We start from the raw sequence: 25,133 nt of genomic DNA, 5'->3' as shown, positions 1-25,133 counted from the left end.
ACCCGTGCCCACACACCACTCGTGTTGTTTATTCATCCTGTCTATTCTGGATGTCACATCACCATGACAGCAGCCACAGTCACAAGTCCTGCCTCGCTGAATGATCTACACTTCTGTTGATTTGGGTGTTCTGTGCCAGCAGGGGTTCAGAGGTCGCGAAGCTGTCGTCATCGACAGGGAGGTTTTGGTGATGAAACCTAACACCGGCTCTCCTCTGCCCTATTAGCTCTCATTGTACGTTTTTACCACCCCAGCTGTGTTTATTAAAACCTTACTGAGCAAGGAAAGGTATTTATCAGCTCCCTGATTCACGACTGTAAAACCCATGACGGCAAGTATATAAAAGAAGTTTGTCGGTGGTTAAAAAAAGAAAAAAAAAAAGAAACACCGACAGCTATGTGACACTGTCTACTTTAATACCCTCCTTGCATTTGTGGAAACAAATAACTGTGTTCACAGTCATTTCCAACCCATGCATTTCCATGTATTCCTGATAATAAAAACCTACTAAATTCAATGAATAAAAAGCCTTAAAATTATAAATCTTTGATTTCATCACCTCAATATTGCTCAAACAATGAATAAAAACCCAACCTTTAACTTAAGAACATTAATTTAGTGGGGGAATTACTTGTACATTAACATATTTTTCATATTAAATCTTGTATCACCCTGTTTGCTAATGCCTAACACATCAACTGGATAGCCTTTAGTTTTATACTGTAATATTGCCCAAGGTTAGAGCATACGGAATGACAGATCTTTGGCCATTCTTCTTAGCACGGTGTCTCTGAGTCATCCATAGTCCTTGATCCTGTATTATGACTGTTATTCACTTGGGATGTTTTTTCCTCCCTTGCCGAATCAATGTACTTAAATGAAGGGTTGGATTTCAGAGTGGGATTATGCTACTAGAAACCAGGACATTTAAGGTGTGTTGCATTATTTTCAATAGAGGTGTCTCTAATTGTTCAAATTAAATCATTAAATGGCTAATTTTAGACTAAATCCTACTATAATGGATTGTACAGGAACAGACTTGGAAAAAATGTGATAAATAATTAGACTGAATAAGATATGAATTGAACTAATTTGTGGTACACGATGCTTGGTTGGACCTTTGTTTCAAACAAATTCCAATATGTTTTTACAGTGATCATTGAATCTTTAGAAGATAATAGTGTAGGAATTAAATGCATATGGAATTTATTCAATTAAAAATAAACATGCACAAAAGTCAAGTACTTACGGCAGCTTAAGTACTGCAGATGGAAGATCAAGTTATTACAGCAACCATTAAAAAAAAAAAGAGCTAAGTTACTGGTGTTTTGTTTGTTGTTTTGTTATTTTTTGGATATAATAAGGCAAATGTTGCACATTTACTTGTGTAATCAGCGGTCACAGAATAAAGGGCGCATAAATAAATATTGGTGTATGGTACACATGAGAAAAAACTGTTATAAAACTGTTATAACAGACACTGAAATGCAAGTATGCTAAGAAGGTCTGGAAGTCCGTAAGAAATAAATCAAGTAAGGATATAAGTTAAAGATGCAAGTTAAAAATAAATCAATGGAAGAAAACATCTTTTTTTTTGCTCCAGAGAAACAAATGCAGAGATTCAGATTTGTTTATCTTTTAGATTCTGGAAACTAAACTCTTTCCATAGTCCTTTTTTCTTTTGTTCTCATCCATCTAGACCTGGAAAGTGATGAAAGCAAATTTCATCCTTTCCAGATTTTTCTAGACTATGTAGGAACACTGAAGCAAAGTGGCAAAGAAAAGTTTCAGAAACATGAGAAAGTGAGGCCTGGTGAGAAAAAAGAAGCCTAAATCATAAAGCTGTACCAGTTACTCCAAACATTCTTCTATGTGCACAAAATGTCTTTTAGCTGCCAAAAATGTAGAATTAGGGTATCAACACAGCTGTACCATCCATGTATGGCCTACTACTGAATCTGTATGTGCTCATTTAGAGCATTATGCAAGTAATGCCTGTGGTTTTCTTTTCTCTTTGGCAGACTCAGAATCAAGAATCTGTCCTGTATCACAGAGCCGTTGAACCAAATTATGCTTTAAATGTAGTCATCAAACTGAGAAATTCCAATCCCTCTTACGGAAAATGAGATCAGGCGGATTTAAATTATTTTATTTGACGATTTTATACTAAAGCATTGAGCTCCTGACATCTATTTCGTATTACAATAACTATAAAGGGCTCCATTGAGAGTGACTGGGCAGCCCGAGGTCTGTCTGCCTGGCTGCGATGGATACCCGATACCCCGCTGAGACGATGCCCAGCCAGCCGCACGCCTTCAGACGTCGTTAGAGCAGACACATAGCACGCCCCTCCTGCCACCCGCAATTCATCCACAGCCAATTAGGAGCAATTTCCCTGTCCTGGGTGGGGTGACGAGAGGGAGACAGAAAGCAAGGAAAAGCAGTTGTCAGCCCAAAAGCAGAGGCAGATGGTTCTGTTTACTGATGGGTAGTTGTTTGGCTCTGCCATAGTGACACAAAGCTGGTAGTTTCTGGATGGGAACCATGGAGGGCATTAGTGACAAACGTGACCTCTGGTGGTCTGGTAGTTGGGTTGGGCTTTCAACTAGGGAGATAGTTTAGTAACGTATAACGTACAACACTTGCACAATCTCTCCTCTGCATCGGTTCCCCCTCTGTACCTCCAGCTTCTGTTTGGCTTCCTGGAAATAAAAAAAAAAAAAAAAAAAACTTTCCGAAACAGGAGGTGCCTGATCCACCAGAGCTGGAATGTCGCGGTTCCCACAGGAAACCTGGTGCATCTCAACCCAGGGCGTCCTGGACAGGCAAGTACTCACACAAATCTCTCAACAGACGGCTGTAGCTATGAAATGCCAGCTAGAGGAACATATCTAGATGAAAAAATGTTCTCAATGGGATCCAAGAACCAATGTTTTCCTAGCACAATAAGAACATTTATGCTTTTAGTCAAACCTGCAGTTCAAACTAGACTAAACATTTTTCATAACGGTCTCAATCTCACATGCATGATTCGCTAAAATAAGCCCAAGTACGCCCATTTTGTTCTCCATCAGTTCTTGCATACTGATATTATGGTCAGTTTGGTTTACTGAATACGGTTTAAAACTACAACTAGCCAAAAATACAGTTCCTTGAAGGCGTTTAAAAGTTACTAGCTGACAAATCCTGTTTTGTTAGCAAAACTGTTTTACTTTAATAAATTCCTTTTGGAAGATGTAGCTTTGAAGTTTAAGAACATACCATTTTGCAACTTTTTTTAGTTTGTATAGAATAAAAGAGTCATTATGTGTACCACTACACCCACACCAGCAATGCATATTTTAAATATGCCTTCCCCTTTTTGTCCGTTTAAATTTTCTTGTCTTCTGACCTGACTTCCCATAATAATGCAATGACTCAAGCTTCACTTCCCAACAAACCCTTCACACCATAGCATTATAGTACAAACCAGATCTGACACATCTGACCCCACACTGTTTAGCTGAAGCAGCGCTCCATAACCCTTTCACCTTAACTCACATCTTAGAAACCTCACCCTTCCTCCACCGCCACATTCACGACCATCACCTGCCAATAACAACACAGTTCACTGCAAGAGGTTTGCTGTTAGACATGGCAACCCATTGAGTCTTTCATCTCAATAGCCATGCACACATGTTACGACCTTGACCTATCACACACTTCAACACACATGCAGGAATGCATGCTTCCATACACACACACATGCACAAGGGGAATAACACACTTTCAAAAACACTCAGCTGTCTGCTCCTGGACGATGTGACCCCACTGTTCGTTTCATCTCCCCAAGCCTCTCTCTGCTTGATGCTGGCACCATTACCTTAACACAAACACAGTATTTCTGTCATCGTCCCCAGGACGCAGTGTTCTCCTAATATCGCCCTTTCTTCTGAAGCCATCAGTGGATGGCGATGTGGGCCTGAAGGGATCTGGGACATGGGTGAGTTGTGGGAAATCAGAGTACAGTCTGTGGCCTCACAGCATGCAGCCCTTTCTTTCTCCTTCTCTATCTCAAAATCTCTTTTGGCAGAGAATCATAGAAGGTTTCACGCTGATCACATATTATGGCCTTAAATGATCTGGGAAAACATGCCCCGTTAGTACTATGTGCACATCTGAACGCTGTTCAGCTTTGAAGACGGTTGTGTGGATTTCTGAGTTGTGTGTTTGTGTGTTTTACCTCCACATAGTCCTTGGCGTGGCCCCAGTCCCTCTTGGAGTCCAGGTTCCCGAGGCTGAAGCTCTCCAGCTGGCCCAGGTGAATCTTTGCCACAGAACGGCTGATCTTCCGTGTCACAAAATTTGCGCCTGAAAAAAATTAGAGTTCAGAATATAAAACGGTTCAATTCATTCTAACATTCACCAACAGATGAGTGAAAAACAAGAAGCAAATACAATGCTGTGAAAAAGCATTTGTCCCCTTACAGTTTTTGTCTATTTTTGCTTCCGTAATTCTCCTGACTTGTTCAAGATCATCTGATAAACTTTATCATCAGACAAATATAACCAAAGTACAAAATGCAGTTTTGAAATTGTCATGTCATTTACTTATTTATCCAAACTGCCCTGTTTAAGACAGTAATGGCAATCTTTTCAAATCTTAAATATCTATAATTAGCACATTTGTTTGGAAAGCTGAGTTCAATATCTAGCCAAACTCATGCCTAATTATTGCATGAGCTGAAAATAAAAATAAAAACACATCATGCACAGGTCTCATGCATTTCAAGAACAGATAAAAAACCAAATCCTTGACAACTGTTGGGCTCAAAGAGGCTAAAAAGCCATTTCAATTCCACCCATGGCGAAAGTTCTAACAATGGTGAACCTTAATAGAAAATTACTCCAAGGCCATCATCAACTTATCCAGGAGATCAAAATGAACCAAGAAGAATATCTAAAGTCTCCAATTCAACATAGTGGTGGTAGTATTGATGCCTGAAGCTGCTTTGGTTCTTTGAGCGCTGGACAACTTGTAATAATTCATAGAAGAATAAGAATATCCGATTGTTAGTTTGTGACCACTAGCTGAAAAGCACAAGGGTTATGCAGTGGGACAATGATCCAATGCACACCAGACTGTCCATTTCTGATTGATGCAGCCATTTCAAAAGTATCAATGACAACTATTGGAAACACTTGATGGTAGTTGTTTTCCAAACCTATTTATTAGGTTTGGGGTCAACTACTTTTTCACACCAGGCCTGGTAACTTTAGAAATATTTCTTTGAAAATTCCATGTTTTATTTATTCATGCTGTATTTATCAAATATTACAATTGGATATTCAGAAACATTTAACCGTGATAGTAAAACAAAAGCAGAATGAATCTGTATTAGGCAAATGTTTCACAGCACTGTAAGGGAACTCAAGGCCTCATTTTTGGAGATAAAAATTCCAGTGACACATACTAATATTGTGCATATTTCTCTGACACCACACACACTCTGACACGTACAGACTTCCAAACCTCCGATAGTTTTCCAACCCTCTTTAGCCAAAGCAAAAAATTCAAAATGTAACTCTGAGTCAAATCAATTCGTTACCAACTCACATTACAGCCACAAGACCTTTTTTAGAATCCTTCCCTCTCATTTTCTTCTCTAATTTACCATTTTGGTGTCAAATCTGGGCTTGATGCCAACACAAATTTCAGGCCATCTGTCTGTAAACATAAAAAAAAAAAAAAGGAACAGGGACATTCCACATGGGGAAAAAAGGAAAAATTGACCGATCCAGACCACCATGGTGTTGCCCATGTAGCATCCAGTCAAAAACCACCACAATGACATCTGCCAGATCACCAGCATCATGCTCTTCATCGGAGCCGGCACACGTGGCGATTTTATCTGCAGCAGGACAAACAAGCTTCTAATGAGAGCGTGTGCGGCTAGAATGGTTAGACGTGCCTTTGGGTATTTTGTTGGGATGGTGTGGGTTGGTGTCATGTTCTACTCGTGCTGTGGATGGTCTGTGAATATATGGTGAAGCCTCTCCAACTCAAATAAAGCATTATATTGATGGAAATCAGCACTAAATATTAGGTTGTCATGTCGAATAACGTCACAATCAGAGTTGAAGTAGCTAAATAAAGTTTGAGGAGTTGAACTCATCTGTTCAAAAGGCCAAACTGGAAGACATCAGAGTATAATTTCAAAGGAACTCTGCGAGTTTGCATCAAAGTATATGCTATTTTTAGTTTATGCAACATAAATCTCCCACAACCTCATGCTAACCTTTCTGAGACCCCCTTAGAGCTGCTACATCCAAGCTGAATGCTGCCTTTAAGCCCTGAGTCCATTCAGGCTTTAACAGCTCAGTTCTGGCTCCACACTGTATCACTGTTCCCTGACATGGAGCAGAGCCTCCATTTAGACACAGGAAAATCCTGTGTACCCAATCATGCGAATGCACTAAATTTGTAGTAATTATTTCATAGGAAAGCGACAGCTCTAGGGCAGGCTGAGCAGAAACAGATCAGGAGAAGGGTAGACATGCTTGTTTAAGAAAGTACAGCTTGTTGTGTGTTTGTGGTGGATCACATGTCCCCTGTGTCAACGCTTCTTTGTTGCAATATTGGAATGACGTATAATGAACTTAAAAAAAATTTTTTTTTTAAAGATTCCTGATATTAAAATCAATATTTTTGGCATGAATTCAGAAATAGTACATGTCCACAGAGCGTACATAAATTGTCAATGGAAAGCCCCTTCCATGTCAGACCTTTCCTGTCTTTGCATGATCGTGTGTAATCCTGCCTTAGGGCCTTTTTCTAACCTGGCAGTTCATTTGTTCTGGCAGATACCAGCGCTCCCACTAACTGTAGTCAGACGCTAAGCAACAATTATTCATCTGCCACTGACACAGACGTGGATGTCAGTTTTTCTCTCATCCATATCAGCTAGACAGGCTCTTATTTCATCATAGAGAGTGGGACATTCATCACACACCTACACACACAATAGGTAATAAAGAGACACTGTCAGGTTACATTATGTGAGGTGTATGATCCGGAGATTTGGTCTTTGACCTGTTAGAGTGTTTAAAAGTCGACACTGCTTTGATTATTAACTGCCTGCCTTTCAAGATCTACCGTTTCAGCTTCAACTGACTATGAAAAGGCATTATAGCAGAAACAAAGTAGCATTAGTTGGGAACTGAGCTCAATAGTGCTAACTTATCAGTAAGGAAAATGCAGTGATCTGAAAAGTATTTTAACATTTTATTAAAAAAAGAAGTCTTCAAAGATTGTTTACATATGCTCAGTATAGATAATATTGATATCAAGAACATAATTTAGTAAGGTTGGCATCCCTAGAAATGCTGCTTTATACTTTATACACTTAGGAGTAGTGTTTGAATACTGAAGAAACTAGCTTCAGTATTCAAACACTACTCCTAAGTGTATAAAGTATATAAAGATCAATAGAGATCTTAAAAGCAATTCTCATTTTTTTAAAAAGTCATCATACTTTAGAACCAGTGGTGAAGACACAAGAGAGGATGCTGCTGAAACAGAGATAAAAGTACTTGAAAGTGGTTGGTTTTGAGTTCATAGTACAAGGATCTATCTTCCCTTCATTGACCTTTATTATAGGTAATTTCAAACATAAGTGCTTGAAGTTATTTTGGAAGTGTTTTTTTTTTGTAATCAGCAAAAAATGTCTAGTTTGCTGTTGATCACATCCAAAATATAATATTCTGTCAAATCGAACAATTTAAATACATTTGCAAGGTTACATTTCTAACCGTTATCCTTCAAACACTTCTGCAAAGCAAACACTCAATGATTTATAATTTTAAATTATGTAGAATCTTTATCAAATGAAAAGAACCTGAATAAATCTTGGGTTAGGGATCTAGACCATGATGATTTTAGTCATGTTTCCATCCAAATATTATGCAGATTTTAAGAGAATGCTTGGAATGTTGAAAAAAAAAGCAAATTAGGCATGTTCCACTCCTGATCTGGAGGAAATCAAGCAGGCTATGCACAGGATGATTTTGTCAGATTGGGATCAATAAAGTATTTTGTTGCTGGAGGTAGGGACTGCATAATTTCCCAGTGTACAAAAATGCATTCATTGATGTCTATTTACTTGTTGTCTTTACATAATTGTAATAAAATATTGATAGATTTAAAAATGATCAATTTATGATTACAATGTCATAAATTGTAATCAATTGGTTTAAAACTGTCCTTTAGTTTCTTTAATCTAACCTAATTCAGAATGAAAGTTATGATGATGTTAATTTAAAGTGGTATAGTACAGCCCAAGCATTAAATTTTCTTTTTTGTTTTTGGTTAGAGTAATGAAAAAATGTAATCAAAAGCTCATTAGGGGCAGCCCTTTGTCTAGTACATACTACAATCTTGTGGGCCAAGTCAATGTAACTAGAGCCCAGTTTGGCGACTACAGCAAATTGGAAAGCTGAGGTTTGATTTGATCCAAGAGAAACTTGAGTTTGAAGGTTAAACACAGGTTGTCAAAACTCTGCAAAGCCTGTTTGGCTCTTAAAAGGGTGTCAGAGGTACATGGTGGTGCACAGTACACCAATCAGAAATAAAGTCCATTATTTCCCCCAGAGCACACCTGTAGTATCCTTGTAAAGCTCACACCTCTGTTTAGAGTGGCTCTGCTCCCTGCCTTCTCTAATTGGTGCGCCATGGACCCGAGCTTGGGGCTAATGGACGGGTCTGCCCGGCCCCGGACAAAGCCTGCTCTGTTACAGACTGTGGTGTTAATGTGTTTCCTTTACTGGCAGCGGCAGAGTAGGACAGCCAGAAGGAGGTGGAGGGGGTGAGAGGAGTTGAGAGGGGAGCTGACAGGAGGTTCTGAGCCCAAAAGGGGCAGCGGTGGCCGTTTAACCTTGCCCGCAGCCTGGCGGAAAGTCTAATAAAACCGTGGGCCATGAAAACTGAGCAGACAGCAAAACCCCTGCCAGAAACTGACACTCACTTTCTCTCTCCCACTCTCATTTAACTTGTTCCCCCTCCATTCCGTTTCGTTCGTTGGCCAACAGGAAAAACGTAGCAAACAGAATTCGTTGGCACAGCTGGGCTTGAGCACGGGAGGAAAAGGAGGAGGAGGGTGTTGAGAAATGTATGGAGATGTCTCCTATTCCCAAGCCAGACCATGTGGGTCAAGACAGGATGGGGACAGGAGCTGTCAGCTGGGGGCATGGGTCTGGGGGAGAATGGGGAAGAAACTGTGGTTTTGAGGAGATTTTGGCTCAAGAGGCCTTAGTTACTCAAAAGAAATTCTGTTGTTTGAGACATTCTGGTAAAAAAAAAAAGTGACTTATAAAGCCTTAAACTGTGTAAAGGCTCAGCCCCCAACACACCCAGACATTTACATGTCTGACTCACACACATTTATATTACTGTCCGTCAGTATATTTATGCACATTTACTGAGACTAAACCACAATGTGATTTATTCCAATCTTTCCTCTGTAACATTTATTCTGAAGACATATTGTGCGGTTGTGGCATGGCCGAGTGGTGCATTAGGCCTGGAAAAACTGAAAGGCTATAAGCTGTAAAGCTACACAAACGCAATACTTTATTAATTAAAAATAACTATCAAGATGATCTTTAATGGAATATTTGGACAGGTAGAACATCTACTTATTTTGTGTGCCTAGTTTCAGCTTCTAGAACAATTTATTGAGTAGCTATTTAAAAAAAAGCCTGCAGGTTGTTTACATTTTGGTTAAAAAAAAAACTATAAAAAAAAACACTAAAGAGTTGATCCAAGTCTTTTCCAGATATTTGAGTCTCTTCTGTTACAAGCTTGTCTCAACTGGTCTTATTTCGAACATACAAAGTGAATAATAGACAAGACATAATTTCATTTTCATAGTGTTGCCATAGAGATCTTTCAGTTACCTCAACACTGCATCTACACACCTGTTTTGGCATTCAGCCAAAACTCCAAATCCCATAATCTTGTTTTGTCTTTGAATAATGGCCCTGGGGAGTGAATGGGTACATTGTGGAATTGTAACCTTTAATTTCTATTTCCGCTCCCTCTTAGGTTTTAGGTCAATATGTTAGCACCAAAATTAATCCTAGCTCATCTAGTGAATATCCAATTTTTCTTTATCTGCACTGAGTTATTGAATAAAATACCTAACAAGCAGGAGGATTGAGTAATATTGCAGCAAGAATATTTTCCAAATAGGGCGATTTGGCTCTACTTCAACCTAACCAAAGCCTTGTCAATGCCTGCCATTGCTGTCATTGATTCACTTTCTGAGTGATATCTGCAGCTTCAGAAAAGAGAGAATATTTGTGCTACATCCAAGACAGATCATGGGTTCTTCTCAGCCAACAGAGTGTCTATTCACACCTGAAACACAGGTGCCCTCATTTAAGGGCTGACACAACTGACAGGAAAGACGCATCAAGAAAGAAAGTTGATGCAAGGTTATCTGGAAGCATAATAGTAAAAGAAAAAGACAAATAGATGTTTCTGTGTTCATGAACTTAAAAAAATAAACGACTCAGTACTCATTATCGCTTCCCTTTATCAGAAAATAATAAAATGTCCTCCCTAATTATTGACATTTGTGGTTAGAAAAATCCAACCTTTCATTTAGTACAGATCTACATGAAGAGCATATATTAAGCAGTCTAAAACAAAGCAAACTGTGATCAGCAAAATTGGGGTCCTGACTGTCGTTTGTGGTTACGAGCCGAACGACAGTTCAGATTACGCACCCTTTTTGGAGTCCTTAGAGGGGGTACTGGAGAGTGCTCCTCTTGGGGACTCCCTTGTTCTGCTGGGGGACTTCAACGCTCACGTGGGCAATGACAGTGAGATCTGGAGGGGCATGGTTGGGAGGAACGGCCCCCCTGATCTGAACTCGAGCGGTGTTCTGTTGTTGGACTTCTGTGCTCGTCACGGATTGTCCATAACAAACACTATGTTCAAGCATAAGGGTGTCCACACGTGCACTTGGCACCAGAACACCCTAGGCCGCAGTTCGATGATCGACTTTGTTATCGTTTCATCGGATCTGCGGCCGTATGTCTTGGACACTCGGGTGAAGAGAGGTGCGGGGCTGTCCACTGACCACTACCTGGTGGTGAGTGGGCTCCGGTGGTGGGGGAAGATGCCGGTCAGACCTGGCAGGCCCAAACGTGTTGTGAGGGTCTGCTGGGAACGTCTGGCGGAATCCCTTGTGAGATGGAGCTTAAACTCCCATCTACGGGAAACTTCGAACATGTTCCAGGGGACGAGGGGGACATTGAGTCTGAGTAGACCATGTTCCGTGCCTCCATTGTCGAGGCGGCTTATTGGAGCTGTGGCTGCAAGGTTGTCGGTGCCTGTCACGGTGGCCACCCTCGAACCTGTTGGTGGACACCTTTGGTGAGGGATGCCGTCAGGCTGAAGAAGGAGTCCTATCAGGCCTTTTTGGCCTGTGGGACTCCGGAAGCAGCTGATGGGTGCCGGCGGGCGAAGCGGCATGCGGCTGGGGTGGTTGCTGAGGCAAAAGCTCGGGCGTGGGAGGAGTTTGGAAAGACCATGGAGAAGGACTCCATGGTCAGAAGGGCTCTTCTGAATACCACCAACAGCTGTCATTGGAGTGAAAATGGCTGGTCATGGAATCGTTAAATTGGATCATCAGGAAAAACATTTGGTCAGATCAACACAAAACAAATCTAACTAATTTGGCTACATTTTTGTATAAAAAAGAAATAATTTGCAGCTCATGGTGACGTCACTGCAAAATTTTAAGATAAATTGATTTCTTCCAACTCACTGACAAATAAAACAATATTTCTTGTTATCCACTGTTTTGAAAATATTCTTATCAATGCTGAAGGTTTTGTTACTGCCACAATTAATTTTTAACATTACAGTAAGCGAGTGCACAAATAATCAAATAAAGCTTAAATTATTTTGTCTTGTTAGTAATTTAAGAAATTGTTTCTGCTTGATAGAAAGCTAATATTTTTTGCACAAACCAGCACCTTCTTTTACTTGACAGTTTGTTTTGTAAGCAGTAACTATGATGTCAAATTGTGAAAGAGAGTATATTATAATGATTAGTTGACTTTTCTTATCATTTTCATTCCACTCTCATCTATCATACCAAATCGAATTGAATCAAAACAGTTTTCAATGACTGAATGTAGTACTTCTTTGCATTGTTAGGCTAGAGGTATTTTAAAAACAGACATTTTTTAGCAAAGAAAATGATAAAACTAACTTTTACTATGCAATATCATGGTGGTAAAGGAACCGATATATTTGGGTGAACCTAAATTTTGTACAGGGGAACCTAAGTGAAAAATGTAGGCGCACACGTGCAACAGTTTAAAAAGTTAATCTAGAAACTTACTTTGAAGTTCAATCGTGCTCCTTTAGAGCTATTGAGGATTTGGCAGAGGTTAAAATATACAACATATTGCTCTTAACTTGTGCAATTAAGCTGCTCTGTCATCGAGATACTTGGTCACCTTGGTGATCGTGCACAACAAACACTGATTGGAGGGGAGGAACAGGTATGAGTAAAGGTAAGAAAAAATACGATCTGTCTGAAGCTCTGTTCAGATCCGTCCCTGGCTCATGACAAAAATCTGTGCAAGGCGTAAAGACTCTGTCATCATCTTCACTTTGAGGCTTTAGAACCCTGCTCACCTGGCCATAGATCAGCTGCTGTTTAGGCTGTGCTCTTTCAGTTTTTTTACCCATCAACAACAAATGAAAGTAAAGACCAAAACAAAAGGCACCACCTTGTTGAGTTCTATCTTAAAGAACACTGACAAATCCTTTTGAAATCCACAAACCGAGTCATTCCCATCTGAAAATTCCTTTGAAAATAACCTTCTAAATAAATGGAAAACATATCCTCTTACAAATCTATCATGCGATCTGACCTTTTGGGCTCAAACTCAACAAAAGCAGAAAGATGATGCCAAGGCATGTGAAGACTGAGCGGCTGTATGTATGTTTGACTTTGGCACTGTTATTCTGACTACTCTTCTCTCCTGACATAACAATATATTATTTGGTACTGCCAAGCATGAACCACAATACTCTCTGGGAAAAAGGATAGACGGTACTTATCTAAATAAACCAGTGGTAAGACGCCACTAGAGCTGCTCACTTTATGTGCACATAAAAAACACAATGTGCTGATTCTGACCAACAAACTGTTGATAAGTAGAAATTAAGTTTGGCTTTTTTTTCCATGGCAAAAATTGATTTCTGGTTACATTCAGGTGATGGGTTGTGAAGAAAATGACAAAATAAATACATTTGACTGCTGACCCAACTTTCAAAGAACTGCACTGGATCATATTTCACAGTTATGTGGAGGTCATTTAGGACCACCGCTAATGCTAATCCTTCTCATCAGAAACAAAGTGAGAAATGTTTGTTATGGCTAACAGCTAAGCTAACTGGAGAGTAGTGATCAGCGGTGTGAACTAGCTGGCAGATGCAGACTTCTCTTTGCTTTGCTTCACGCTGGATTTACACTGGCTTATTTTTTTTTTCTTTACGACTGCACAATTCAGACTTTCTGCACATGAACAATGAAAATTGTCTGTTTGTTGGTACAGTACTCATATGTTTACAAGACTGGTAAGAGAAACCAGAAGCACATTCCTGCCGGGATTAAGTCATCTGCAGTGCTGAAAGAAATAGAAATCTTTGCTGAACTTCCCATTTTTAATCAGAAATTCAGAGGAGCAACCACAACAAGACAAAGTTAGACTATTTCAGTTTGGAAGATACTAAATAAATCTTCAGTGGGGACCTTTTGAGAAAAATAGATCAACTGATATCCATGACAGTTTTTCTGTGTCTTTGGTAAGTTAAAGTCATAAAGCATACAGTGCCATCAGAAAGTAATCCCGGCCATTCCCTTTTCTCCACATTTTGTTACATTACAATTCAAATAATGTCAAATATTTTATTAATAATTGTCCCAATGCTTTAATATTTAACTGAATTAGAAACCTTCTGTAGCTACTTCTTGGGTAAGTGGCTAGCATAAGCAGATTCCAATTTTTATAGCTGTTCAGTTAGTTAAATTTAGGCACTGGCAGGGATACCAATAACAGTCACAGACTGCTCCTGAAGCCACTTCTTTGCTATCTTGGCAGGGTACATCAAGTTATTGTCATCATTGAGGAGTAATTATTACCCTTGCTTGAGCTTCAGGGTACTTTGGAGTGGGTGTTCTTGAAGACACACTGGTCGCTTTTTTCCTCCAGATATGATTCTTCAATTTAAATCTAAAAAATCTGTTTTGTTTTCATCAGATCAAAGAACTTTGTGTCTCATCATTAGACATTCTCTAAGGTTGCTTCTAGTAAGCTGTCATGAAAGCCTGATTGATGGAGTTTGTTAGCAATGGCTGACCATTCCACAAGAGAACACCACAGCTTTACCTAAGTGATCATTGGGTTTTTGCTGATTTGGTGATCTTGCTGACCAGCACACCACAGACCACAATGCTTTTTAGGACGTTCAGTGCTGCAATTTGTTTTTACTCTTCCCCAGATTTATGGTGTTATACAATAATGTGCTGGATGAAAACAATCAATTCATTTGAGTTCCTTGCTTGGTTTGCGAACTGATTTATACAGCTAATTGTAAGACCTTATGTATAAAAGTGTTTTTGATTCAAACTTATGATCAGTTGACTAATCTGACCACAAATAGACTCCAATAAAGTTGAGGAAACATTTTAAAACATAAATAGGGAGACTCTGATGCCATTGGACTCAAATTTGAGAGTCAATACAAAGGATTTCAATATATATCCATGATACTGGTTTTTAAAAAAATTTAATATAACATTTGTCACTGTACGGTATTTTTTCTGAGATTTTAAAAAAGAAAATCAAAAATGGAAAAGATGTTCTATAAGATAGTTTTAAAATGGCTCTGTAACACAACAGAAAACATAGAAAAATTGATGGGGCGCAAATACTTTCTGGTAGTACTGTACAACTGAGACATTAAAACAAATTTGTTCTCTCGGTAAAGGTGTGGCTGTAAACTGGTAAATCCTTTGTCAAAAGTGTTAACAAGTAAATGTAGTGCTATACATGTCTGAAAAGAGATGTTTAGGGTGTGGCTGAAAGTAGGGGAGTGATGACAATTGCTCTCATGCTGGAAATCTTCACAGAGATTACCAGCATGGCAATCTCTGTGGTGGGAGGATTCAAATTGATTGCCGGTTTGAATCCCCACTCAATATGTTTTAGTTCTTATGCCTGTGTCTTTGTTTGAATGCTTTCATCCGACAGACCAATGGCACCTGTGGCTTCAATTCTCTTTGAAGTACTCTGAACTAGATAAAGCGCTAAAAGTACAGGTAATTTATAATTTACTATTTCACAACTGCCTTCAATTAAAATGCCAATATTTTCTTTTAAAAATAACATAAATGAATGCAAATGAGTCTACAGTTAATAAAGAGCTTCCAGACCCTCCTGATTAATAAGCAGTAAATGCAAACAAAGCACTGCAAAAAATTGTAGAACTCTTTTAAGAATCTACATCAACTTGAAATGCACCGCTAGTGCTTACTTAGCTCTACAGATCATCAAACTTCTGCAGATGTGTTTTCACTAACCCAAAGAGTTAACTAGAGAAGACTTTTAAAGTGACATAATGTGTTTTTGACTTGACTTGTACGTTATGGAAATGCAAATCACTTTTCATACTGAACCAACTAGGAACTAGTTGTCCTAACTGGAACAAACTCTAAGTACTTGAGTCACTTTAGTATAAAATCCATAAACATTGTGTTCCAGCAATCTAAGTCCATCTATGTTACATCTGACAACTCCAAGGTCATCAGAGTAGTTTTGTAGATAACAGAACTCTGATGTATCCAAAGTCTGAGGTGTAGAGAAGTCACTGTCTCCTGTGATGTTCCTGTATCATTGACCACCTAGTCAGACCCAGTCACACCCATAGCAATTCAGGGGGCATGTTGGTTAAATAGTCAATAATCAAAGCAAACATAGAGACATCCACCAGTGTCTTTTGGGACTGGAGCTCAGTGGGTAGATTAAGCTTTGACCAAGAGACAACTAAAGTGCTTTAGTGGTACATACAAAAAAAATGCCCTTCACATATTCAGTCCATTTACCATTTCTGGAGTTTTGACATACTAAAGAAGACCAATGTGTAAATATATATATATATATATATATATATATATATATATATATATATATATATATTAGTGCTATCATACATACTTTTGATGCTGCTCTGCTGACAAAGAAGTAACTAAAGAACAACAACATGGAAAAGAAAAGAAAATCATGCTTTTGTTTATGGTACATTTACTACACTCAACCCAAAATTAGATGTTTGTAATATCCAGTTAGCACAAAGTATAAATATACATATCAAAGTATATGATTTAAAAGTACAACCCTACAATCAAAGCAAAGTACACACATGGCAGGAAGATTTTGCACCTCAAAAGGACAAATTTTTTAAAAAAGGAGTTATCTTGCGAGTAACAGAATGCAGAGCCAAGTGATTCTTCAGTGTGGCACCAACAGGGTCATGATGCACCCTGGGGGCTTGGGTAAACACTGGTCAACTGGGCCAAGATAAGGACCACAATGCACTATGGAACGCACCAGGTTCCTCCGACATGAGCAACATCAAACCTGTCTGAAAATAGAGGTGATAAGAGTGAAACCTAAACGCCTGCTGGAGACTATAAGGAGACTTATACTGACTATTAGGAAAAAATGAGGACTAAAACAAGAGGGAGGAAGAAGAGGGAAAGGAGTATGTGTGGTAAGAATGGGCAGATAGACGATAAAGAGCTGATATAAACCAAAAAGCTGACATCATGTTATCAGAGGGGAGCAAGCCTTGCCTTTAAAAGGTCATGTCTGTGTGTTTAACAAGCTCTCTAATTCTGAAATTTCACAAGCATTTGGACTGGTTTTATATCTAAAAGAAATTCACTTGTAGGTGACTTTTTACCAACATTAAAAACCTAACTTTATCTTAAGTATTGTTGATTTTGTCTTTCAAACCCTCTTCCTGTAGGGACCTCATCATCTCTACTGAACTGCCAGTAACCCACACTGGTTCCCACATCTATCTGTCTGTGCCTACCCATTAGAGTTTACCGGATGACCCCTGACCCTGGTCGGGGTCGTGGCCAGTGCCTTCATTAGGGGATAAATCATAAACACCTGAGCGGCTGACCTGGGCATAGTTTCAGGGCTCCAGTCATGTGTTATTAATTTTGAGTCACAGTGGCGTGTAAATCGGGTTAAAGCAGCGCCTGCGACCCTCAGGGCCTGCAGCACATATTAAAAATATGACCACAAACCGTTCACTATGTGTCAGAACGTGTAAGAGTGTGTGCCAAGTGGCTGTAAGAAACCTAGCCTCACCTGTGGATCATTAGGACTTTATATGAGGTGTGTAATTAGATACTTTTTCACAATCTAACAATGGATTTATTTATGTTTTACTATGTACTATTACTATTGTGCCTTTAACTTTTTATTGAGGTTAAGTGTTGTCAGGGGCTTCACTCTGTCATTTTGTCACACATGAACATTGTAAAATTGTATTCAGTCTGCACTGTTAAGAATTTGAGGCATTTATGTTGATGTTGTTCATCTGTTTAGGTTAAAACTTCCTATCTGGCTTCATACATGAATTTACTTCACTGGTCCTGATGGAAATTATTCAAAACATCTGCAGTACCATCTGGAACACTGAACATTCACGCTATTCAATACTCCAATATTATGTTGAAACAAGTCAAAACAGAGTAACTGTAACTGTCTAACTGACCTAACTATTTTGCCAAAAGTACTGGGTTACTTGTCTTTGGTTAAAAATCTGAACTTCAATTACATCTCTTGCTTAGTGCAAAGAATTTAGCATGGTTTTGGTCCACCCTTTGCACATAAAACAGCTTCACATTTATAAGAAGGTGTTTTTAGGGGAACTTTTGACCTTTTCCAGAAGATCAGGTGCTGATTTTGGATGAGATGGTCTTGGTCACTAGCCACTCTGAAATTATCCCAACAGAGCTCCATCAGTTTGAGGTTAGAACCTTATTTTATGCACTGGCAAACCGTCAGTTAGAACACAAGGGACCATCCCCAAACTGTGCCAAAACAGCATGAAATTGTCCAAAATGTCTAGGTATGCTTGTAAACATTAAGAGTACCTTTCTTGAAAAAAAGAAAAACAGACCCATATTACAATGCTTTCTAAACTGAACTTTATACTTGACACACAAAAGTTAGACAAGTGGTTTTCTCTTGGCAAATGTCAAACCCAGACTCTTCCATTGTACTGCCAGAGAGGCATAAATATTAGGTCACTCCAGAAGATGTCAAGAATGCTTCAGGGCCCAGTAAGGGTGAGCTTTACACAAGTGGATCTGACGCTTTTCACTTGGTGATGAAAGAATTGTATGCATCTGCTCAACCATATAAACCCATTTAATGAATCTCTCTGAGCACTGTTATTGAGCCAAACTGACAACCAGAAAAAGTATATAGAACCATAGCTGTTGAATCAGCAGAAAATTGGCAACCTCTATGTACCATCCGCCTCGTCATCAGCTTGCCCCCTCTGGGTTTTATTACATATGGATATGAAAGTAATTGGACTGACTCAATTCACTGTTTGGATGGTTAACCCAATAACTTTGGCAATACAGAGTATATTTTTCAGATACATTGTTTTACAGGTCAAAGTAAATAGAAGTCATGGTTTTCACTGACCTCTCCTCGGACTCTCATGGTTAAACAGGATTCCGTTGACAGCAAACATGTTGTAGGCTTCACGGAAATTTACCACAATCCAGTAGGCATAAAGCTTAGCAGCTCCTGAGAGGACAAACAGAAGTGGAACAGGAGATAGTAAAGGAAAACAGGAAATGTTACAGACAAATAATATACAGTACTTATATTTCAGCCTAAAAACAGCCTTAAATTTTGTTTGGAGGTCCTCCTACTGCAGGTTTGTACAGTAAAGCATGGCCATGCAATGTCAAAATCTGTTTATATATCAGACTTTCATGTTATCTTCCTTCAAGGATTCACACTTTCATGAACCTGTCATAGCAAAGGCAGGAAAGACTTTTTCAAATATGACAGGATTGTTAAGCTATTCACATAGGGCCTCTTGCAATGCTCCATTGCTCCAAAAGTTGAAAGTAGAAAATAATATTCATCAGAAAACATGCTGATTCCCATGAAACTTAAATTCTTTGAAAACTTACCGACATATTTAAAGAACTCAATATTTTTGGAAGGCACAAAAGATTTTGGATTAAGCTAAAGCGTAAAAAAAAAAAATCTATTTATCTACAGCCAGATGAGCATCTTTGTTAAAATGCTACTTTTAAAATAGCATTTAAAAAGTAGTGTTTCTACAGTTTTCTCACATTATAAGTACAAACTTTAAAGTACATCATATTGATTTTGTGTGACAGGTAACGGGCAGATTAATGTAGGTTGCAAAAATAGTTACCATAAATATTTTAGGTCTATGTGAATTTTATGTCTATGTAAACTTTGTAAGTTTTTATTGTTTTGAAAATAATGAGATTTTTAATTTAACTGAAAGATAACATTTTATAACAAAGTTGTCTTTGTTATTTATTAAAATAAAACAAAAAACTGAAACCAGTCAATAAAACAATTGCTTAAACTAATGTAGCAAAGTAAAAAGCAGAGAGAGAAAGAAATGCTTCCTCAATTAAAATTGCTGAGGAAGACCATAAAACCACATCCTGGAGTTAAATATAGAACATCAACAAAACTTTTCCTTCTTTCAGGAGTGTGAATCTGAGACTGTGATTGACTAAAGCAGCACCATCTTTAACCAAACTCCTCCTCATCCTCCCTTCTCCTGTAATGAGTCAAATACCAAAGCGAATGAAGGGAGGTGCCTGTTGATTAAGCCATAGGCCAGGATGTAAACTTGAGGTGAAGGGAGTTCACCATGGCAACCTCCGCCTCCAACTTCTCATGTCTAATTAATGGAGGAGCAGCTTGGTACGCGCCTCCTATTCAGCTTCAGATTGAGTGCTGACAGATGGGGAAAGTGTCAGGCAGGAGAGCACTGAGACAACAGAGAACATTAAACCTGATCGCTAACACACGTGTGCAGCCGGTGTTAGGCGTGTGCGTGGGTGTGTGTGCGTGTGTGCGTGTGTGTGGGTGTGTGTGTGTGCGTGCGTGCGTGTGTGTGTAAGCTGAAAGTGAGTGCTGAGTGCTGTGGATATAAAGGTGTCTTTGTTAAAAAGAGAACCACTCCAGTCTTCAATCCGACGTTTGGCCCCAGGGTGTGAAGCAAACTCAAAGGGAGTTAGAACTATAAAGCACTTCTCTATTCACTCACACACATTCATACGGATGTTTATTCGTAAAAAAGATAAAGTGCAGCAGAGATTTCATGCAATTTGTCTGTGTTTAAATGATCACGTGCAATCCCTGACAAATGTAAACAGAGAACATATTTCATGCTTGCTGCCACGTGAATCTGCAGCATTCGGTGCATGAGTTAGTTGTACCGTAAGGTGAGCGGGGATAAAAAGGTGTGGTTTCCTTCTGCGGGATCTCCTGGACTTTGCCATACAGCTCACTGGTGGAAGCCTGGTAGAACTTGACGCTGCTGGTCAGACCACACGTCTTGATTGCATCCAGGAGACGCAATGTGCCCACACCATCCACATTGGCTGTGTATTCAGCCAAGTCAAAGGAAATCTGGGAACAAAAAGAGGGGGAAAAAATGAGACATTTTCAATACTAATAATAAGATCTGTACCAAAAACCTGCAGTTTCTCCTTATTCCTGCAGAACACACGATAAATCAGAATTTTGGTTTTGAGCTGTAAAATTCAAAATGAAGGCAGAAAAAATCAGAATGCACCAAGGAAACAATGTCTCCTTTGCACCATCTATGATCACTATGCATAAACTTGTAAGATATGTGGACACTTTGTACTTAGGATTACGTAGATATCCAAAAGAGTAAAAAAAAGTTATGTGAAATGAGGGTCAAAGATAGAGTTGAAATTATATATTTACATACATTAAACAAAAACTTACTTTTTTTCTCACTGCCTGCCATTAAATTGGACTACAGCAAACTTTTCTTGTATTACGTCAGTTAGGGGTACAAAAACTATTTTTATTTCCTCCATGCTGGTTTTGTAGGCTGTTGGTTCACACCATTACAACTAAGTTGCTTGTATATTCAGGGTCGTTGTACATTTGAAAGACTCATTAGCTTCTTAACAAAGGCCTTGAAACTTTGCTTCAATATTTGAACATATTATTCTTCACTCATGATATTATGTGAAGTGTGCCAGTCCCTCCAGCAGCAAACCATCACACATGATGCCCCAATTTAACTCCCATGTCCTGTATTGACCCAACAGAAAAAAATGACAAAACAACTGTAACTTCCTTTAATGAAATAAATGTAGAGGAGATTTACTGTAAAAAATATATAAAAACATAGTTGCTGCAATAATATGACACATTAAGAATAGCAATGAATTATGTTCTTATACGTTAGCAATTTGGGTCATGACACAAAGCTGTTACTACACAATTTTCAAAAAACAACACCAAAAATTACGCTAAACAAAATGTACTTTAAACTTAAAAAGGTATTTCTAGACAATAGCAAATTAGAATTTTTCTAAAATTCCTACTACAACTTCCAGAATTCCTCCTTCCACAGCAAACGGTGAAAATTGTGAGCTTAATAAATGCTTTGTGGGAGATTAAATTTAAATTAGAAATGGCTTTGAGAAGGCCCGAGTGTATGTGTGACGCCGTGTGCTGTGAGTGTGTAAGTTTGAGCGTGTGCCAGCTTGGCCTCAAGCTTCCAATCAGGCGTGACGGTTAAAAGCTGGTTAGTGGTCACCACACCTGGTGCGAGCCGCATGGGCCACATCTAAATGGAGGAATAAAACTCCAACCCTGTAGGGTGTTCACACCAGCGCTGCACACACGCACACATGAGTAGATAAAGACCCCTTATTTAAAGCTGGGATCCGAGAACACTGGGCCTCTATTTCCCTCATGACGTGCACACACACCAGGAGGAGGTTTAATCAAGTTCAATCACACTCTGCAACTCAATGTAATTACCTGTGACGCTCCACTCATGCTTTTACTTTGCATTCTGGCATTTTCATTTATATTTACATCAATTACAAGAGAAAGTGAGAGGGTACTTTATACAGAGACACACAGCACAAATTACATAATGGCAGTGTACACTCACAACACAAGAGGTTGGCTCAAAACTTGAAACATTTGGATACAAAACCAAACAGATGCAGTTTTACACAATATTCACAGAAGGAAGTTGAATTTTATCTTGGAATTATTTCAGAGTTGTAAGTTTTGTTGGAGCCACATCAAACAACTGTTTTCCTCTGTAGATTTAGCAGATTTTTAAATTTATTTCACCTGTTGCATGTTGTTTTCTGTTAATATAAACACAAAAACTCATAAAACTCCTTAAAATGCCTTTTTGTAGTCTAAGTTATTGTGTTCGACTTGACATCACCATGAAACACATTTGCTTAATGCATGTTTGCCCACTTAATAAACAAAAAAAGAGTCTGTATTTCGACATGAATTATCTATATAAGAAAATTAAACATTTTCCATAGACCCTAGACTTCTTTCTAAATGTGTCACATTTCAAAAACCTTATGTTATTACATTTAATTGCAACTAATGTGTTTGGCAAAAATAGCAGAGGTTTGTTAGAGAAGATTTGTGAAGAACATCACAAGGTCCAACTGACTGTGCCCTTCTAAAATCTGGCCATTATGGAAGTATGGCAAGAGTAAAGCCAATTTTGCAGCCTCACTTCTGTAAGATGGTAATTGAACAAAAATCAGTGTGCAACTGGGTGAATAACTTAATGTAGTTTTAAGTACTTTGGGGTGATGTAAAAGTACAGGATAGTTACCATTTACAATCTGTCCAGTGTAAAACACTGAACTTATTTCAGCTGACTGTACTCAAAAGACTTTAATATACTCATACATAGTCTCTTTTTGAACTCTGCATTGAGTCTTACTAGCATGGGCGGTATAGAAAATCAGAAGTTCATGTTAGCAAATAAACATAAATGTTTCGATTCAACAGTTGAAAGACGAGACTCACAAAGACGTGACACTACACAACCACCAACAGAGGATAAAAACCACTCTTATTTTGTGCTACTACATCCCACAATAAAAACTCCTTCCCACATACATCACAGTGCGTGTTTCCCTTCAGCTCTCCTCCGGAGATGAAGTGCATGGGACACACATGCAGCGTCTATCAAAACCAGCTGAGAAGGCCATGGCCTAGTGTTTCTTGACAACTTAAATCAAACAAATTGCTTTAATGCCTCCATTCTCTATCATTATGTTATGTCCAGCCTGAGCGATCACGGTTGCGTACACCACTCGAAGAATGTGTGTGTTTGGGGAGAGTGTCATTGTGACTGCTGGGCCTCTCAGACAACCTGTCAAATATTCTTCTATTCTGGGAAGTCTGCCAAGCTCTGTCAGCATTCGAGGGGGGGGGGCACTGACAAGCAAATATTTTGCCTGACAGCAAAGCATCCATTTAAAAAGCTTCTAAATGTACAGGATATCTGTGCTGCAATTGGCGGTTTCACTTCTTTCGTGCTCACACAGGGGCTTGTTGAAATGCATGCATGAAATTGTGGAATGTGACTCCATAAGTGTGTGAAGGTATGCAGGCGTGTGCTCACTGACAATGTGCCCAAGAGTAGTGACATGTGTGTAAATATGAGCTACACGAATTTAGCCATGGCCTTCGTTTTCATGCATAGAGAAACAAATGGAGACATTGAGTCGTATATACACAGGTGTAGGAGAGTTTAAAGGAATGTGTGCCATGTATTATACAGTGTCATTCAGAATTTTACATAGATTCATCAGGGATACCAATGTCAAATTAATTTGGGGCTTCTTATGATGCATCTTAGCTATTTTCTCTTTTTAGGGTGGGAAAATAAGACAAGCAACTATGGTGCTTTTAAAGTTAAAAATTGGGAGTTAAAGCATAGATCTACTATGTATTTAACTTATTCTAGTCTTCACAGGTTGTACTACTGGGAAAAAAAAGAAACTTTTTTTAAAAACTTTGCCATTTGCTTGGAATGTAGTGCGAATACTGAAGACATTATTCATACAAGTGAAACTGATTTTTCATGCCACACATTAAGGATGCCAATCCCATATTGCTTGTTGTAAAGCCACTTGCAGGCAGCAAGTTCTGGTGGACTTTGATCAACATTTTCATAATAAATGTTAATCAATGCTGTTCTGAGTATCATGAAGAATTAATTTTATCTAAAAGTTGTCACCTGTCATTAAGGGTGAAAGTTTTAGTTGAATGGTTGGAACAAGGAGACAGCTGGATTTTCCAGAATTATGACAGAACCTTTGAAGATTTGCAAAGTTATAAAACAGGTACTCAACCTAAATTTCAAACTTTAGTTGCTGAATTTTAACCAAACAGATGTTGCAAGCGCTTTATAAATTACAAAAGGTCATGAGCCAATCAAAGACAGCAAAGCAAGAGGCAACAATAAGGAGAGTGAGAATGAGGAGGATGAAAGGATGAACTAAGAAAGGGACATGATAAAGTTAGAATGAAAAGAACAGAAACGCTAGAAAAGGCAAGAAAGTTAAATAAAGAAATAAAGATCAAGGTGTAAGGGAAAAAGGCAAAGGAAGGCTAACACAAATAAGAAAAAGAGAGGAAAAATAGGACATTAAGCAGAATATAAAGTAATGAAAGAACATCAACAACAGCTAAATGAAACAAAGGAATAGGGTAATAGGACAAAAAAGTATAAAAAAGACAGAATAAAAAAAAGCGAAAAAAGAGGGACGAGAAAATAATAAGAAAAAATGAGGTGAGAAAATGAGTAGGAATCACAAAGGAAAATAAATAGGAGGAAGAGGATTTGGAAAATAAAGGAGAAGGAGAAAAAACAAAAAAGAACAGGGAGAAGAAAGTATGAAAAGAGAAGCAGAAGGTCAAAATGAAGAAGG

General features: G+C 38.6%; 1 protein-coding gene across 1 annotated transcript in view; it reads right to left on the bottom strand.

Moving 5' to 3' along the window:
- The window catches only part of gmds (GDP-mannose 4,6-dehydratase), a 173,969-nt gene that overhangs the window by 105,913 nt on the left and 42,923 nt on the right, over positions 1-25,133 (bottom strand). The window contains exons 5-7 of the mRNA XM_005802297.3: positions 20,598-20,790; positions 18,802-18,906; positions 4,223-4,350 (exon numbers count right to left, since the gene is read on the bottom strand). Of these exons, the coding sequence (XP_005802354.1) occupies positions 4,223-4,350; positions 18,802-18,906; positions 20,598-20,790 (426 nt within the window). The remainder of the gene's footprint in view (positions 1-4,222; positions 4,351-18,801; positions 18,907-20,597; positions 20,791-25,133) is intronic.

The sequence above is a fragment of the Xiphophorus maculatus genome, chromosome 9 (assembly GCF_002775205.1).
Source record: "Xiphophorus maculatus strain JP 163 A chromosome 9, X_maculatus-5.0-male, whole genome shotgun sequence".
NCBI classification, from domain to species: Eukaryota; Metazoa; Chordata; class Actinopteri; order Cyprinodontiformes; family Poeciliidae; genus Xiphophorus; species Xiphophorus maculatus.
This window is presented reverse-complemented; position numbering and strand designations above follow the sequence as displayed.